Source organism: Cydia fagiglandana, chromosome 9 (genome assembly GCF_963556715.1).
Source record: "Cydia fagiglandana chromosome 9, ilCydFagi1.1, whole genome shotgun sequence".
Classification (NCBI taxonomy): domain Eukaryota; kingdom Metazoa; phylum Arthropoda; class Insecta; order Lepidoptera; family Tortricidae; genus Cydia; species Cydia fagiglandana.
In genome coordinates, this window is record NC_085940.1 from 12,823,296 (window position 1) to 12,842,101 (window position 18,806).

At 39.7% G+C, this 18,806-nt stretch overlaps 2 protein-coding genes across 4 annotated transcripts in view; one reads left to right on the forward strand and one right to left on the reverse strand.

The window, feature by feature from the left end:
- Positions 1–2,488: 2,488 nt before the first annotated feature.
- Positions 2,489–15,456, reverse strand: LOC134667403 (nuclear pore complex protein Nup85). The gene is made up of 9 exons (XM_063524804.1): positions 15,293–15,456; positions 14,518–15,210; positions 13,772–13,894; positions 7,237–7,449; positions 7,026–7,135; positions 5,611–5,828; positions 4,195–4,413; positions 3,631–3,730; positions 2,489–2,713 (listed from the first exon to the last, which is right to left on the reverse strand). The coding sequence occupies exons 1-9, from the start codon at positions 15,365–15,367 to the stop codon at positions 2,509–2,511; spliced, it is 1,956 nt and encodes a 651-aa protein (XP_063380874.1). The 5' UTR covers positions 15,368–15,456; the 3' UTR covers positions 2,489–2,508.
- A 3,067-nt stretch (positions 15,457–18,523) lies between these two features.
- Positions 18,524–18,806, forward strand: part of LOC134667405 (epsin-2) — a 28,970-nt gene continuing 28,687 nt past the window's right edge. The window contains exon 1 of one of the 3 annotated variants that reach the window (XM_063524805.1): positions 18,524–18,793. The gene's annotated coding sequence lies outside the window, so the exon portion shown is untranslated. The remainder of the gene's footprint in view (positions 18,794–18,806) is intronic. The other 2 variants (XM_063524808.1, XM_063524806.1) reach the window with 2 other exon arrangements.

Genomic DNA, 18,806 nt, shown 5'->3' on the forward strand with positions numbered 1-18,806 from the left:
GATGATCAGAACGGAACTCTTCAACGACGCATAGTTCATGGTTGGCGATTTGTCCTCTTCGTTATGTTTGTTAAGCAAGTTAAGTTTCTAAGCCACATTTTTGTCAAGCTCGAGTGATGATGGGATCCATGAGGAATCGAGAGAACTCCTCAAATCTTAAAGGCATGCGTATAGAGATTTTTGTATTTACATTAGAAAATCTAGCATTTTCATTATAAACTGTCGCATTTGATGAAGTGGAACTGCTGATGATGATCAGAACAGAACTCTTCAACGACGCATAGTTCAGGTTTGGCGATTTTTCCTCTTTGTTATGTTTGTTAAGCAAGTTAAGTTTTTAAAGCACATTTTTGTCAAGTTCCAGTTCTGATGATGGGATCCATAAGGAGTCGAGGGAACTCCTCAAATATTAAAGGCATGCGTATAGAGATTTTTGTATTTACGTCAGAAAATCAAGCATTTTCATTAAAAACTGTCGCATTTGATGAAGTGGAACTGCCGATGATGATCAGAACAGAACTCTTCAACGACGCATAGTTCACGTTTGGCGATTTTTCCTCTTCGTTATGTTTGTTAAGCAAGTTTAGTTTTTAAGGCACATTTTTGTCAAGCTCCAGTTCTCATGATGGAATCCATAGGGAATTGAGAGAACTCCTCAAATATTAAAGGCATGCGTATAGAGATTTTTGTATTATCATCATAAAATCAAGCATTTACATTAAAAACTGTTTTGATGAAGTGAAACTGCTGATGATGACCAGAACAGAACTCTTCAACGACGCATAGAGTACACGTTTGGTGATTACGAATTTCGATTTTGACTTGGACTGGGACCCGGACTCGGACCGAGAACCGGACTCATACCCGGATCCGGTTCGGACCCTGACCCGGACCCGGACCCGGACTCGGACCCGGATTCGGACCTGGACTCGGACCCGAACTCGGACTCGGTTTCGGACCCGGACCTTGACCCGGAAAACCACTATGATACCCTTAACTAAATAAACCACTATGATTACCTACCATAAAATGTAGGTATAAAGTATGATGATACCAATCTTACTAGCCCCTCCCGCTTAAACCCCCGCCGTTTAGTGGGTTAGGTTAGGTTTGAACTGCGATCCTCACAGAACCGAACAAGGGTTAGGTTAGGCTAGAACTACGACCCTTACAGAAGCGAAATGCTAGTAGAAAAGTGGGTGGTTTTACCTCCTTTTCTACATAGTGTACCATCTACAATAATCTTTCACCGGCCCCCACAGAAGTCGGTTTTTTTTTCTTAAAAATTATTGTTTTAAGTCTTGGCCTAAGTCTCACAGTCGTCCGCCCCGTAGTTATAAACTGAAATATATTTTTTAGGTACAATTGTATCCAAACAAACAGAATATGATGATGCTATGCTGTAAAAAATTATTTTACGTATACATAGTCGTATTTTTGAAACGTGTCGGTTAAATAAGTTTTTCAAGTATGGCAGTACTTTTTCCCCCTACTATAAGTATGGCAATTATAATAACGGTCACATTTTATCAAATACTTTCCAAAAATTTAAATGCAATACTGGTACAAATCGTTTAGCTATAAAAAAAAATTAACTCCTTTGCGGCGGTATGGCGGCCATTTGGAACCATCCGAAAAGTATGGCATGGTGATGTCCATGAATGGCTGCTCGACGATGATCACCTGTGCAAAAATTAGCTTGGCACAAATGATTGAATTGTTTTTTTTTAATTAACGTGTTCGCCTCAGTATGGCGGGCTGTAAGCCACACCGGAGAAGTATGGCATTACGCTACCGTCTACTTCTTTTTTATGGACTATCGAATAATACGAGGATTTTTGTGGTACAAATCGTTCGACACTCGTATTTTACCCGACACGTTCGACTAACGCCCACGCGATTGGGCCGCCGGTACCAGCGCTATGACCATCATTTTTCTTTCCTTCATTACATGCTTAGACCCCTGACGAACCGCCATACTGGTACAAATGACCCAGTAAAATGTGTCACTATCTCCCGGTCTATAATGTAAAATATCGTTATTTTTAATACAATTACTTTAATCTAAATGTTTTTTTTTCCGACTTAAGTCCCAAAATCCCGAAAAATTTATAATTCTTCCCGATATTAGCGCCTTTCGATCTGGCAACCCTAGTGGCACGGCCAATGGATGCGCCGTTTGGCGTTCAAAAGGTTAAACTAGTTTTTATGTTGATGGATTCGTCGACGACCACGACAGTCGACGACGAAAACAAAAACGGCCATTTTAACTTTGGACGCATAGATTGACGAATCCAGCAACATACAAACTAGTTTGATGTATTCAAAAGGTACTTAAATATAAAATACAGTACGTAGCGGCCCCCTTTTTTAAATACCTATAGTCAAATTGAAATAATCACGATTATTTAGCAGTGGCGCTAGTGTGCACGTTGATGGGCTCTTAATTGGTTATAGGAGGTGACAGGCTGATTGGTGCAACCGGCTCTGTTGGTACCGGTATAAACCTCATTCGTCATCCTTGACGTCGTGCAGCAGACTGCGGGCGAGGTTGCGCGCGCAGGCGAGGCGCAGCAGCTCGGCGCGCTCGCCGGCCAGGCTGCCCGCGCGCAGCTCCAGGCACACCATGATCTCGAACGTGTCCGCGGAGGAGAACACCGGCTCGTCAGACTCCAGCAGGGGGAGGGTGTCGAGGAGGAGGGTTTCCCAGAAGCTGGTGGAAAATACAAGTGTTTACAAATGCTATTGGCTGTGTGTGGCTGGGAAAAATACAAGGCACTGGGCAGCCTATGAAAAATTACACGTTGTAATGTTTTGAAAAGATGTGTCCCGCCGAGTTTGGTGCCGGTCCCATATTGGGATACCCTCCTCCAATTGAGGGGGACTTAAATCTTCTCACAATAAACTACCTTTATCTTTACATTTTCAAAGTACATCTCCATACTACTTCATAGCTGTTATGTGTATATGTTATAATTAGTGATGTACCGACTATTGATTTGGCCGATTAGACTAGTCGACTAGTCGGCCGGTCATAAGTTTTGTCTAAGTTCGGTTCAGATGCTCTTAAAAACAACCGTTTTACCCCTTTCGTCGCGCTATTCGTCATATTATAAATAGTACCGCTAAAAAAAAAAACCTAAGGCTATATTTGATACGACAACCGGACAATTCGATAACAAAGCGACCAATAATTCAAACAAAAGTTTTTGTAAGCACTTAAATAGGAATTTGGGTAAAATCCGTAAAATCGATGAAAAGCGTATGGTCAATGTTTGCTGTTTATTTCTTTATGCCCCGTTTTTCTGTCATAAAGTGCCAACTAATCGGCTAATTTTGGCGACTAGTCGCCGACTACAAATAAGGCCGAATAGTCGGCTTTCCCGATTAGTCGCTACATCCCTAGTTACAAGGTGTTCGATACCCGCCAGTTACAGTTATTCACACATGTTGTTTCTCTCTTTCTCCAGAGTGATTTTCTTATGGAGCCCTGGTAACTTTGCTTGTCATAAGAAAGATTACTCTAATTACTTACAAAATAATGCTTTAGCTAGCCAGCCCTATCAAGCTTTCCACAGCATTAAACAATTGACTATACTATATTTTATTTTATTTACAAACAGTACTTACTAGTCTGGTGCAATCTTTGAGGTCAGTAGAGATATGAGCAACTTGGCAGCTTTCCTGAATTCCCTGTCCTTGTACAATCTGTGGAAGTCGCAGTATTTGCCTGAAAGAAATTAAAAAAAAAAAATTATCGTTTTGCTCACCATGATTTACGTTGGTGGGTAATAAAAAATATGCAGTCTTGCATGGATGATCTCTTTGTAGGATATGTTTTAGTATAAAATGAACTTTTACTGAGTAGTGAAGTTTTTGGTGTAGTATTATACAAGTAAGAATTAAAATAGATGATGACGCAGCAGATCAGTTCCTGCAGTCGGGAGTAGGCCGCACGTCGCAGAATAAGGCTAAGCTTGAAGACATGAGATTAAGGCTAAGCTCTCTGAATAAGACCGTTCTATGATGCAACACTTGCAGCAGTTAAAGACTAGGCCACTGCTGCCACCGCCGCCGGTAGCAGATCCCTCGCCGGCAGACTGCCACACGTGGTATGAATTCGTAGCGCGGCAACCGCAGTTTATGCCCCACATCAGTATCGCTACGGTGGTCACGTATTAGCACATAACTTACCTAACAAGAGCGCCCTGTGATGCAGCAGCAAGCCGGTGCCGGCGGCCGGCAGCAGGTCTCGGGCCGGCAGCGTGCCTTGCGCGGTGTAGGCGCGCAGCGCGGCGTCGGCGGCGCGCGCGCACAGCGCGGGGTCGCGGCCGCGCATGCCCCACGCCAGCGCCGCGCCCAGCCGCCCGCCCGACAGGTGCCGCGCCCCTACGCACAGGCAGATCGACCGCACTGGAATAACACACAAATATTCATTATATAACACGCGTAATAGTAATACATATTATCATATGTCAGTCTACGGATCAAAAAAATGTGACGTCAACGTTTAAAATGTAAGAGATTGATTAGTCCTGTTTGAAGTGAAAAATCATCGTATTCTTAATAAATGGTATATATACGAATGGTAGTTCCGTTTACCCCATTTGATTCTAAGATGCATAACATGGAAAGCCGAATGCCAATACCAATAGTAGTACCCCATAAACTCGAGATACGGAAATCCGTTCTTTTAGGATTCGGTTAACACAATTTAAAATTAAGATTACAATGTGTTATAAAAAAGCGTCCAAGAAAAGAAACCCTTTTGCCCAAGACTGTTTTTTTTATACCATGGTATTCTTAAGAATAGTAAGTATTCCACCTGTCCAATTTCTTTGTACAATGTGTATTTTGCCTCACATTTTGCTAAATATAAATAAATGCCTAGTGATACGCAATGACATTGAACCGAGATATTAGACAGATGGAATACCACCCTATGTAATTAGGTAATAACTTCAATTTGAGTGACATGCCACATGATTCAGTATACCGCACAGCACTCACCGACGTTGTGCAGGCCGTACTTCTGCGCCTCGGCGGCGACGCGCAGCGCCCTGGTGTCGGTGCGCGCGGGCAGGCGCGCCAGCAGCAGCTCGGCGCGCGCCGGGCCCTCGGGCGCGCAGGCGCACAGGTACGACAGTGTACAGCACTCACCGACGTTGTGCAGGCCGTACTTCTGCGCCTCGGCGGCGACGCGCAGCGCCCTGGTGTCGGTGCGCGCGGGCAGGCGCGCCAGCAGCAGCTCGGCGCGCGCCGGGCCCTCGGGCGCGCAGGCGCACAGGTACGACAGTGTACAGCACTCACCGACGTTGTGCAGGCCGTACTTCTGCGCCTCGGCGGCGACGCGCAGCGCCCTGGTGTCGGTGCGCGCGGGCAGGCGCGCCAGCAGCAGCTCGGCGCGCGCCGGGCCCTCGGGCGCGCAGGCGCACAGGTACGACAGTGTACAGCACTCACCGACGTTGTGCAGGCCGTACTTCTGCGCCTCGGCGGCGACGCGCAGCGCCCTGGTGTCGGTGCGCGCGGGCAGGCGCGCCAGCAGCAGCTCGGCGCGCGCCGGGCCCTCGGGCGCGCAGGCGCACAGGTACGACAGTGTACAGCACTCACCGACGTTGTGCAGGCCGTACTTCTGCGCCTCGGCGGCGACGCGCAGCGCCCTGGTGTCGGTGCGCGCGGGCAGGCGCGCCAGCAGCAGCTCGGCGCGCGCCGGGCCCTCGGGCGCGCAGGCGCACAGGTACGACAGCCCCACGGGCCACAGCGACCCGTGCTCCATCATCAGGCTGCCGTACTCCAGGATCAGGCTGTCGCGGAGCCGGCCGGTCACGCTGGAAGTACGGATTGAGTTCAGCTTTATAATATCAAAAACCGGGCAAGTGCGAGTCGGACTCGCGCACGAAGGGTTCCGTACCATAATGCAAAAAAATGCAAAAAAAAACGGTCACCCATCCAAGTACTGACCCCGCCCGACGTTGCTTAACTTCGGTCAAAAATCACGTTTGTTGTATGGGAGCCCCACTTAAATCTTTATTGTATTCTGTTTTTAGTATTTGTTGTTATAGCGGCAACAGAAATACATCATCTGTGAAAATTTCAAATGTCTGGCTATCACGGTTCGTGAGATACAGCCTGGTGACAGACGGACGGACGAACAGCAGAGTCTTATAACACTTTAAACTCTCGCGTTTTGTACACATATTCAATTACACAAACGGGTCTACCGCGATATAATTTCATTGTTTGTCATTTTTATAAACTAATTTCGGGTAGTTTAGTGTTGTTTTATTAATATCTCCGTTGAAATTTGTTGGGACGTCAGTCTTTCCGTGACCACAGCTGGTGCAACTCAGCTGAAACGTCGGAATTAAAGGTAAAAACAATGAAATTATATCGCGGTAGACCCGTTTGTGTAAGCAGAGTCTTAGTAATAGGGTCCCGTTTTACCTTTTGGGTACGGAACCCTAAAAAGGCTTAGGTTCTATAACTAATGTAAAGCTATTCCTATTAATGGGCGGGACACCAATATAAATACGCACTTGCGACAAAGGAATAGACGGGTCAATGTACAAATTCTTCGTGTTTAGCGTCCTTATTTTGGATGGCACTGTATGGCTCGGTACATTATGCGGTACGTCTGGTTGTCAAAAGTTGATTCTTGCTGCGTTATTTTTATTAGACAACATATCTTATACAATCAATGATATTTAATGCGTGTTTCAATATATTTGGCTACACCAGCGGTCGGCAACCTTTTAATAGCCAAGGGCCACATAGCAGGTAATGAAGTTGACGCGGGCCGCACTTTGGTAATAATATTTTTGTGACTTTGACGTTTGTCAATATTACATGCATAATAGCCAGGGAGGCTCGCGGGCCACAAGCGAGAGGTTCGCGGGCGGCATTTATATATTTTGTTACAATGAAACAAAGTATAGAAATGGGTGTTAGTACATTTTTACACTACAAGGTTAGTTACCACTATAATAAGTAAGTAGTAAGTGCCAATATCTCCTGTGAACACTTACTCAGTCTGATGCTTATCTAATATCTTCAGTTTCCCACAATGGACCAGGATGTCTGTGAGATGTGTCGCGAACCAACCGTTATCTGATATCTGCTGAATTTCGTGAATCACCTGAAAACATTTAAATAATTGAGTTGCTATAATTGTGTGCGTGACCTCAAGTCTGGGTGCCATCAACCAACCAATACCGTTTTTAATGATCCATAGGATACCTGATGCAGTTCCCCCTCTACCGCAGGCCGCAGCAGGTCGTGTAGCGCGCTGCGGCCCGCCCCGCGCATGCCGGCGCACGCGGCGGCGGCGGCGCGCAGCTCGTGGCGTTTCGCCCATGGCATGGTGAACACGGTCCAGCCGCCGAGAATGTACAGCCATGAGTCGTATTTGGATAAGATGCTCTCGAATGCTGAGTAATCGCCAGTTACGAGCTGGAAGATAATATGAAATTTGAATATTTATTTTGATATCATTAGGGCACATTCATAAGTCACCACAGCGTAAACCACATCAATCTCCAAGGTTTCCCAAAAAATCAAAATTAATTTTTGAACATGTAGTTTGAAACTTTTTCTACTTTTGGTATTTAATTTAGAGACTAGTCACTTTTTGTAAAAGTTTTCAATCTAATTTAAACTTTAAATGGGTACATCTTTAAATAGCAGCGTTTTACCTTACAATAAAACGCTTATTAAGCGAAATACCTTATTTGAAGCCTATTTAATATTTGAGACAGCGATACTGTTGACAGATGACGTAGCGGTTCACAATTGGCTGACACCTACCGTCATAACCCCACCTTACAACTTACGTTTGCAGTTTTAATCCCCTCCATCGGCCACCAGGGACCGTGGCTCGGTGCCCCGGAGCTTGCCTTCATTGGATCTCAAATAATTATAAATAAAACGAAGTTGCAATAATACACTTACCAAGGAGTTGCATATAATATTATTATTATTCAATTTTCCAATGTGAAATAAAACACAGACGTACCAGTACATTGGGCTGTATAGACTATAGTCTAGTAATAGATGTTACTCATTGCATCCTGCATGGTGGGAGAAAAAAACAGTAAGCCAAAAGTACCCTCAACGGCCGTAATAAAAGTGATGTGGTTTATTGCAACTGAGTGTTGTAGCCACAGGGGAATTTAAAAATATAGGCTTCAAATAAGGTATTTCGCTTAATAAGCGTTTTATTGTAAGGTAAAACGCTGCTATTAAGCTTCAGTACCGTTATTTGAAGCCTATTTAATATTTGAGACGTGTAGTGATCGCCTGGTGGCCAGAAAACGCCAATGTGATCCATTTATAATGATAAATGAAACTGGTGGAAACAACGAGTACAGGTGCACTTAACCATCCGGGTACATGGATCAATGTGAAATGGACCAATGGTCTAAAGTGTGCAGTGACATCTTTTACTATACATTATTATTTATAGAAAGGTAAGGAGTGTTGTTAAAAGCAAAAGACATGTGTATAGAAAACTGTGTTTATTAAAATTAAACAAACGTTTCTGCAAACAATCATGTTTTATTTTCTCCATCCCATAATTATATTCAGATCATAATTTGTGTTTCCATTTATTTCAAGGTCCACATTCTAACAAATAATTCTGGTATACTTTACTTATTTTATCTTGCAAAGAGGAAAATAAACTTTGATTATTGACACTTCTCAGTGTCCTGTACCCAGACATGGTTACCAGATATTAATATTAATAAGGCAGGATACAATTCAACTTATAGGCATACAAAAACGATTTTATACATTTTCTCAGAGCCTCTCTTGTTTCTTTTCAAAAATCTTACAGTCTTATTCATTTGAAAAGTGAACTTATCACAACAATAATACATATGCCATAGTGTCTCTTATACTGTAGAAGTAGTCATGGCTTTTGGTCAATTAATTCATGGATTAACTGATTTGCTACTCTTACATGTCCGCTGTTGTACAATGTTAAATAGACAGTAGGTAAGTGATAAATTGATGATTAATTTTGGTAGGGCTATAACAGCTTTCTGTTAATCATGTGAAATAGTTCAACCCTTTACCAAATACGATTTCTCTGCAGTCAATTGTGTACAGTGCGCAGCCATTCCGAATGTAATAGGCCTTGTAAAATATACAATACTCAATTATAATATTAAAAATCTACTCATGTTGTAACAATCACAGTTTTTTTTTTTCCACGAAATCGCTACGTTAGTAAAGTCTCACCCCAGAGAGTGTTCTTAAAATATTTTTGGGCCTAAGCCCATACTTTAACCAGCCTATGATGCGGTCTTATTTTATAACATGTTGGTTTATAACATGTTGGTTGGTTGGTATTAGGGCTAATATGGTAAGTATCTGGACTTTACTAATTCAACAGCTGTAATACAGCAATAATAATACTAGGATTGTTTCTCATAAAGGTCTCATTACATTTATATTGCAATTATGTACCATCAAGCAAGATGTATGGCCAATCCATTATATCAAGGCGTTATATCTGAATAAATTTTACATGGCCTTTAGTTTAGGCAATTATTAACATAAAGTGACCGATTAAAATCTTCAGTAAGCAATCTGAATTTTAAGCACGTTCTATACCATTAGTAATAAAAGCCCGTCAAATTCTATTAACCAGCTACAATTTAATCTTGATAATTCTGTCCGGAGAATGCTCTCCCGCTTGTTGTTGTATCGTCTGGTATTTTTCATACATATTACTATGTTTGCGTTCCTATTAAGCCTAGGTTTGGCTCGTGAGTAGATGATAGATCTACGTTCAATAAGCGTTTTAATAAATTACAATTCGCATTGTTTAAAACATATAAGTAATAGCCATGCTAGCTGGTAGTTCTAGCTTTGTCCACGAATGCACCTTATTTCGGGATTAATTGCACCACCTGGTGCAATCTCAAGGAAGTACAAGATATATAGACATTATCTAACTACTTATCTTAACAAGGAGATGTTATTGCCTGACAGGTTAGATAGTAAGGTTCTTCGTTTGCATGTATTAATAATCAGTATTATATATTCATTTGGCATTAAACAGTCTTCGTATTTTCAAGTTTTTTAAGAAAAACGAATGATACTTCAAGTTTTACCATCAATTCAAACTGTTGCGTGGGCTATAACGCCGTTGCATAGCTTTAAATCGTTCCATGGTCCATAATAAAATGATTTAAATTTAATTTAATGTTAGGTATCTCAGTGAACTCACTGATTTTCACCTAGGTATATTTGCAATATTCGTAAAGTAAATAGATGCAGGTTTCTACTATATTGTTGCCAAATGCCAAAGTAACGAATATGTGCAAAATTTCACAACACACCAACTAATGAGCATTGGTATAGAAATAACCCTCGAGTTTGTCTGCTTACATTTTCCAGGGAAAATCATAACTTACGGTCAGGTTTTAGGTTTGAAAGTAGATTCGAATGAATAGGTAAATACAGTCTTTCAACTACGAAAAGTGCGAGGGTTCAAGAAAAGGTTCTGTTATGAAATGATATGAAATAGTCTAGGGAATTTAGGACATCTATCTTTAAAGCCGGAGTCATCATCTATCAGTCGTCATCTAGGTTGATACCAAAAAGGCTTTCTTTCATTTGGACTCACAATGAGTTGATGAACATACCAATTTTGGGTCATACACATTTTATATTATGGTTAACTTGCTCACGTCTTTTCTGTAGGCAACGCAAAGTTAAGCTGCTGCACCATTACAGGCGGGATACATTCAATATTTGCTTTTAGGTACATGGAAGGTACCGTTTTCTAAAATGTGTTTTACCCCACGTGGACTTAAATGATGAATAAATCAAGAACCTTGACCCATTCCAGGGCATTATATTTGTATTTTTAAATGACTCGCATTTTGTAGCGGCGGGGCGGCCGGCTAATTAAATTCAATCGCAATTTCCAAAATTTTTGTTCAACGATTAGTATCTAGATTATCATGACCTTGGCCATTGAGTGGGCCGCGTATGACCACACTTTCGAATCCAGACTTTGGATTTGTTAAAAACGGGACTCGTCACGTTTTTAGTGATTTCTAATATTACTGACCCAGAAGCCAGTTATCACAGTGTCAGCGCGAGCTACGCGTTCCGAGCGTGGCCGACAACACAAGAAAATCATTACCTATGCAACGAACAGCCCCTACGAAAAGGGAACCCGCCCAGCGGATCGCTGGCAGTGAGTGTGTTAAGACTTATTTTACCCTCTTAGGATCTTGTAATGTTAAGATTAGGATCATCCCGGGACGATTTAATGTTTCGCCTTGCTGCGAAAATATGATTAAATTCTCAAATGCCTATCGTAGTTGGCAGAGATTTACATGAAGGGTGATTTATATTGGCATATTGAAAAACAATACATGTTAAATAGATACTTGTATGGTAAATGCTTTGTAGTAGCAATATTTGGTTAATGAAACCATGAACTAATTGATACCCACTTGCGCAGCAGGCTAATGGATGTTTCAAGCCCTGCGCAGGCATTTTGTATGATTTTAACATACTTAGGGTGTTTACACTTTAAAAATTGTTTAGTTTTAGTCTAACAACTAGAAAGCAACCCTGCTTTTTACAGATTCCGAATAATGTGTGACTATCAGTTATTTTTCCCCATGACTTATAATTTTCCACACCTTGCGCAGGTGGAATAAGTGGTATATGGAGCCAATGTTGATTATATTATGCCAGTCTTATAGTTTCCATTTTGTTTTATCTGCTAGCGTAGCAGGTCAATGAAGATCACACGCCTTGCGCAGGCGGCGTATCTTCAGTTGGCTTAATAATAATATTCACACGCCTTACGCAGGCGGGAAATGTTAAGTAAGTATGTTATTTGTATTGTATATATATAAGCTTTTTCGATAATATTTCCGCTAATACCCGCATACGCAGCTGGATAATTATCGTAGTAAGCCTTAGCGGACATCCATAATAGGTAGTAAAGGTACAATAAGTTACGTAATAGTAGTAAATTTCTCCACACCTTGCGCAGGTGGGTAATTTTTTAGAGTAAGTATGCTAATTTACATAATGCAAGATTGTACTACTCTGCTTACGCAGCAGGATATTTATCATCCCTTGTGCAGGCAGCGCCCGACCTCATACTCACAATTACTTTATTATGCCATGAACAGAAAAATAATTCGAAACTCCTTTTTTCACAAGGATTATTATTATAGCAAAGGGTTAAATAGTGCTTCTCCTGTATGTGGGTATACATACATAAATGTATATCAAATATAACTTTTGTATGTATAAAGATTAAAACTCATCATTAACCAAAATTCACAATAACGCATAAACTGAATAGAGATAAGTCACTTTTACATACAAGAGTTTCACTTTTAAAACCCCTTGCTTTAACTAGAAGGGATGCTTTTTGCAGTGGCATTTTTTATTATTAGGTACCTACACAAAACCTTAATTGAAAATAAAATTCACAGAGGTATCGACGGTACTGTGCATCCAAAGTCGGTATTATTTAAGAAAAAACTTTTCAAAGGATATGAACACAAGGATTGAAAATAAGTATTCGATGTAGGTTTGTTAGTTACCTTTCGTCCCTCAGAGCGAAAATAGAAGCCCCGCGACAGCGGGGCTTCGTCAACTTTAAGGCGGTCATGACCGTAATTTGGAAAACAACATGATACTAGAGTAACTTTAATGGCCCACGATACCAAACATAGGTAGTATTTCTGATAATGATGGTCTCTTATTGTACCATTTTTCAGACATTTTAGCCTCCTCTCTGAACCAGTTTGAAACTTAGAGGGTATCTCGGCAGCACAGTACCAGCAATTATAGAAATGCACGGAAAATATCAGGTCATATACCTTACTATCATTATAATTGTAATTAGACTAAGCTTACTTAATGCGAAAACACAGATGGTTTAGCATAACATACGACGGCACAGAGCGCGTCTTTTTAAGAACACCGATGTTAATTGGCAGTCCTATTCTGTAATAGGAACCTTACAGTCCCCTTCGGAAGACAATAAAACTGAGGCCTATAAATTGCCATTCACATTTATCTTTTTTAATGACCTGTTCCGTGCTTATGACGAATCGATTCACTGTAAACCAATTAAATAAAAATCACTCGGGTACTTACGCGACGGCTGCGCTGCACTCGCGATGTGAATCGATCAGGTGTCAGCTATTCTAAACACGTTGACGAACACGAGCTGTCCGTCAAATCCTTTAAATTATTTATATCAAACATCGAACGGTAACACCGTTTTTAAAGAATACTTTAAATTAGTACTTACAAAAAATTCTAAGAATCTAAGGATTTCTAAGAATTTTTTGTAGTGAACCGAACGTTCCGACAAACAGAACGCCAATGAAGGCAAGCTCCGGGGCACCGAGCCACGGTCCCTGGTGGCCGATGGAGGGGATTAAAACTGCAAACGTAAGTTGTAAGGTGGGGTTATGACGGTAGGTGTCAGCCAATTGTGAACCGCTACGTCATCTGTCAACAGTATCGCTGTCTCAAATATTAAATAGGCTTCAAATAACGGTACTGAAGCTTAATAAAGTATACAGATACTATAGTTAAATAAAATTTAAGGGATAAAAACAGTCTATGAAGTTTTAACAAGAGTAAAAAATGCTGCCAGGTATTCTTTTGTTTGTAACATTACTTTTGATGAAATCTTCATACAAATTAGAGTTTATTGCAAGAAATTCTACGAGTTATGAGATTGTCAGTAAGAGAATAATAACTTCAAACTCACCCTCATTATGAGTTCTAGGTGTGGTTGTGAGGTGACACTCCGGCTGCTCAGTTTGGAGCGGCACTCGGCCTGCCAGTGCTTCCAGGTTATTGTGAATTCTCCAGTTGATAGGCCTCCATATACCTACAAATTATTAGAATCATTATATGCAAGGCTTCAAAGAATATTTTTATATTATGAGTTTGTTGTAGTCACCACACGGGATTCTTATGCCATTTAGGGGTCTTGCTAAATTAGGAATTTCATAGCGTAAATATTGAACAACCAATTTAGCTAGGACCGTAAATGGCGCAACAATCGGGGAGTGTGATAGTAGGTACATCTTGTAATTAAAGGTGAGATACATTACATACTTGTGATTATAGCCGTACACAGCGGGAAGAAGTTGATAACTCGAGATATTCTACCAAAGAAATTTGAATTTAAAATAAAAGTACATAAGGTTCAAATTTCTTCAATTTTTTCCTGCCAGATATCAACTTCTTCGACCATGTACGGTAATTACTCAGAGGTACTGAATTCCCTAAAAGTCTTATACAATTTGATAAGTTTTATATTCTGTTGAGATATGTTGCAGATTTCTAATTTGAAATTCATTAGATAGATTTATATCTGTACAAAAACACATGCATGAATAACTTGGATGTCTTTTGCATGATTCAAACCAATGTGTTTTCAAGACCAAATCATTTCCACACTATGCAGAAAATAAGCAAACTAAATAATAATATATTTATTATACTTACACTGTAAATTGGCATACTTTTTAAAGAGTTATCAACCAGTTTAAACTCAGTAGTATCCGTAGCAGAGTGTAGCTTCAGTAGTGCCCGTGCCACATCCACTCTCCCCTGCACAATCATGCCGATAACAGTATCCCAGTATTCCGGGTGCTCCTCGGAGCCCCGCTCGCAGGCATCCAGCAACTGCGTTGCCATCTGCTCATGGCATGGAAAGTGGAACCGGACCCATTCAAGTAAAAATGGTAGTACATAATCTCCAGGGACATTGTCCACATATAGAATCTCACACAAGTGCCACACACACTCTATAGAGTAAAATATTGTTATACAAGTTAATAGGTTGTTCTTTTCAATGCCATCGCTCTCTTTGGACGCAGCTTCTTGAAGATTTTCAATGCACACTCGAATGATTGAGCGGTATTGGCGAGAATGCTTCAAAAATTCAACATGGTTGTCCAAATTTTTATTCGCTTCCGCTGCTTTTTGCAGGGACAAGAATGTCCCGTTGGATTCATTTACTAATTTACGTAAAATTGGGTGGAAAAGTAATATATCTTGACGAATGTTTAGAATCCTGTCATCACTCGTTGCTGGCGCACTTTTGCTGGTAGTTTGACTTCTTGAAAATATTGAGAACTTATTTCCTCGTCTCCAAGTGCATGCTGCACGTCTTTCAAAGCATTTGCCCGGCAAAACCTAAAAGAATTAGATTATTAGGTACATTAATATTAAGAGTTTCATAAACATAACCTTATTGATTTAACAATCAGGCACTTACAAATGTTTTAGCACGGTTTATAGTTTCATTTTCACTAGCATCTGCTGGATTTTGTGAAAAACTGGAAATATTCATTTTCTTTGATACACACAAACTTTAATTATGATAAAATTGTTAATTCTCCAAACAATTACAATCGCGGGACCGTTTCATTTCATAGTTTTTTTTTTAATTTGCCGTCTATACACGATTTTATGGTATGATAATTGTTTATGGGTAGAGTATCTTTCAGTTTCGTTCGTTCGAACATGAATGTAGTTTATAACTGGATCTGGCATGAGGAGTGGAAGGAAATGACCGAATAGGGTAGTCTTATGTATCTATCACGGAGGCACGCGTATAGCATTTCTATAGGACACTACCTTCTATGCGTTCGACTTTCACTAATGTCATTTGAGCAGGAAGTTATATATTAATCGGGAGCGAACTGTCACTTTTTTTGTCATACTAAATTGAACCTTATCACCGAGCCAGAAAGTTGTTCGTACCAGACTAGAGAAAACGGTCCACATGAGATAGAAAACCAGAGCCCCGTGTCTCACTCGCACATGTTGCCAATGTAAAAAAGATACCATTGTGGCAGTATTTATACTTGGTCAAGCAGATCTTGTCAGTAGAAATGGGCGGCAAATTTGAAAAATGTAGGCGCGAAGGGATAGCGTCTCATAGAAAATTTGAATTTCGCGCCTTTTTCTACTGACAAGATTTGCTTGACCATCTATATATCAATATACTACTGAAAGTAATTACCTTCATATACTATTTTAGTGCTATATTCCGATTACAGTTCCGATATCTTTTAAATAATTTGTTAATCATTATGATGTCAATATTATTAACTGATTAAACCAAGCATGTGCATAACAAAAAAAACATTAAATTGAATATGGTAGAAATTGTAGTAACTTTGGATATTAATTGGTATCCCCAACTTGATGACATATTTTTCGTGTACACACACACACACACGTGTACAATCAAGAAAACACTGTCAAACTCATTAGGGTGACTATGATATCGGTGCGATTTGGATCGGTCTTACAGAATTGTTATTACGTACTTAATGTAAAAATAAGTTTACCTAAATAGTATACTAATAAATAAATAAAGATATACTTATTTCGGCATGTTTAATTATTCGATTCATGTAATGAGAGCTATATAATTGCAAAAAAATTAAATCCAAAGTCCTTAGACATTACAGACTCATGTTTATACTTACTTAAAGCCTGACAACAGTTTATTTGACCCTCGCCATTTTGCGGATTTTCAATGGTACTAATTTCTTTTACTGGCAACAAGTACTCTTTGACAACGAACGTTGGATGTCATCGAATGTCACCGATGTAAACAAATAGAAAATATCTACGAATATATTCAAATATAAACGGTTTTATTAAAAAATGACAAAAAAATATTCCAAAGATGTGAAAAAAATTGTAGTGAATGCAATCAAATACTTACAGCTTAAAAAAGATGAAGGATTACATAGCATTCCAATAAACAATGTTTTAAAGTTGGTTGTTGACATGACCGGTATTGACGTTTTATAGTGCGGTTGTATTGAACTGGTTATCGTATCGTGTAGGAAGTAACTCAACAAAATTGGAGCAATTGCTGTGACCATATTAAAAAAATTTAAGATGATTATAGGAATAAAGGTCCTATAATCGAATTGGAGACTGGACGTTTTATAATCGAGGTTAGTGGTCCTGAAATCGACACAACATCTGATGAAAATCAGACTTCGTCAGAGTCAGAAAACGAACAATATATATATATTGAATATTTAGAATTAGATTTTGACGAACAGGTAAATTGAAAGAACCGAATTCTCTGTAAGCAATGTTTCTGACATTATACGAGTATCAACATGAAGCCAATGCCCACTACCCCAACTATACATGACGTACACACATTATTGCCATACGTGAGCTGTTTGCAGCGACACTATCTCAGGGTTAAATAAACTGTTGTCAGGCTATACATAATATTTAATTACTGAAACGTTAATTCTAACTATTTATATAGATGTAATCGATTCTATATAGGTTGGACACACATTTCCGTCAGTATACAAAGGCGGCAAATTTGAAAATTTTGTTGCAGACCACAAATCTACGATGACGCTTACGCTTAAAGAATAGCTTAAGTATGCAAAAGGGAAGTCATCACGTATATGAACACACCATGAGTATGATATTGATAGTGATAGGTATTTTGTTAAGCATAAATAGTGTAAGATGCCGGTTTACACAGTTAAATGTAAGTTTTTATTTCGTTGTGTGCTAATATTTTATTATTTTAGTCAATACTCAAGATAATTTCGTGTATAAACATAAATTGTTACGCCACGCTACGCTAGGGCTTGACAAAATGAGTGGTATCGATAACTAGTCGGTATAGTATTAATTTATAAGGTAATTTGCGATACAAGTGTTGAAAGTAAGAATCAAATTCGTAACGAGTGGTGATAAATTAAAACACGACCGAAGGCAGTGTTTTTAATCGACACGATTTGCGAATTACCTAGTTACGTAGTACAACGTTTTACCCCATCCTGGATATCTGTCTCGCTCTCTCTTATAGCTGTGTTTTTGATGTAGGTACGGCGGACCACACCTTCCTCACAATCGACCATGATCGCGATTCAATACGCCCATCCCATCTGTAACAGCTTTTATAACGACTAAAAGCTGTTATAACGACTAAATTAAGTAAGGTTGTTGTGAAGCGTTTTACAGGAGAGAAAAGAACTATATCCATCTCTTTTCTGGGACAATTATACTAGCATAGGGAAAATACAGTATGATTCTCTCTGATTATGTACGAATGAGAAAAGATCCTGGCCAAACTATACATTCAATCTTATGCTAATATCCCACATACATATGACTTATGGTCACCCTAATTAGAAAGAGATGGAGGGCTCAGGTTTGATGTCTCATGTGGACACACTTTTTGGCCAGTGTACACTATCCCGTTTACTCTCTACGTCCGTGCATTTGAGTCATTCATTTCGTAAACAAGTTCTTTGTCAATCGTGTAGAAACCCCTTACCTACTGTTCAAAAAACATTTCATATTTTCTGTATTTTACATTCTATGGAAGGAAGTAGTCAGTGAACATTCGTAATAATTAGTATTTGTTTAAACATAGCAGTTCACAGCAAAAGCGACGAATATCTGATTCAAAAAATAAAATACTATTGATTATAAAACCATATTGTGTTGACAAGCAACAACTTCAAATTAAATTTACAAGACAGATGTTTGACCGGAGGACTTGTTGGAGGACATGTTGATTTGGTCACGAATGAAACGATATTTGTCAATTCGTCAAAGTGTAATTGTTTAGACAGGAATTAAACAAAATTAGACAGTAAAATCTGTATAATATCGTGTTGTGTTACGTGTTAGCCGTATAATGTGTGATTTTTATTTACGGCGATAAGTCGGACAAAAGGAAACGTTTACTAATCATCAGTGACAATCTTACTTGGTGAGTGTTTTTG

Excerpts from the sequence above, each read along its gene's own strand:
- LOC134667403 (XM_063524804.1), bottom strand. The coding sequence starts at position 15,367 with ATGAATATTTCCAGTTTTTCACAAAATCCAGCAGATGCTAGTGAAAAT. Across the intron at positions 15,211-15,292 it reads TAAACCGTGCTAAAACATTT|GTTTTGCCGGGCAAATGCTT; the intron begins GTAAGTGCCTGA and ends TAATTCTTTTAG. Across the intron at positions 2,714-3,630 it reads TCAAAGATTGCACCAGACTA|CTTCTGGGAAACCCTCCTCC; the intron begins GTAAGTACTGTT and ends ATTTTCCACCAG.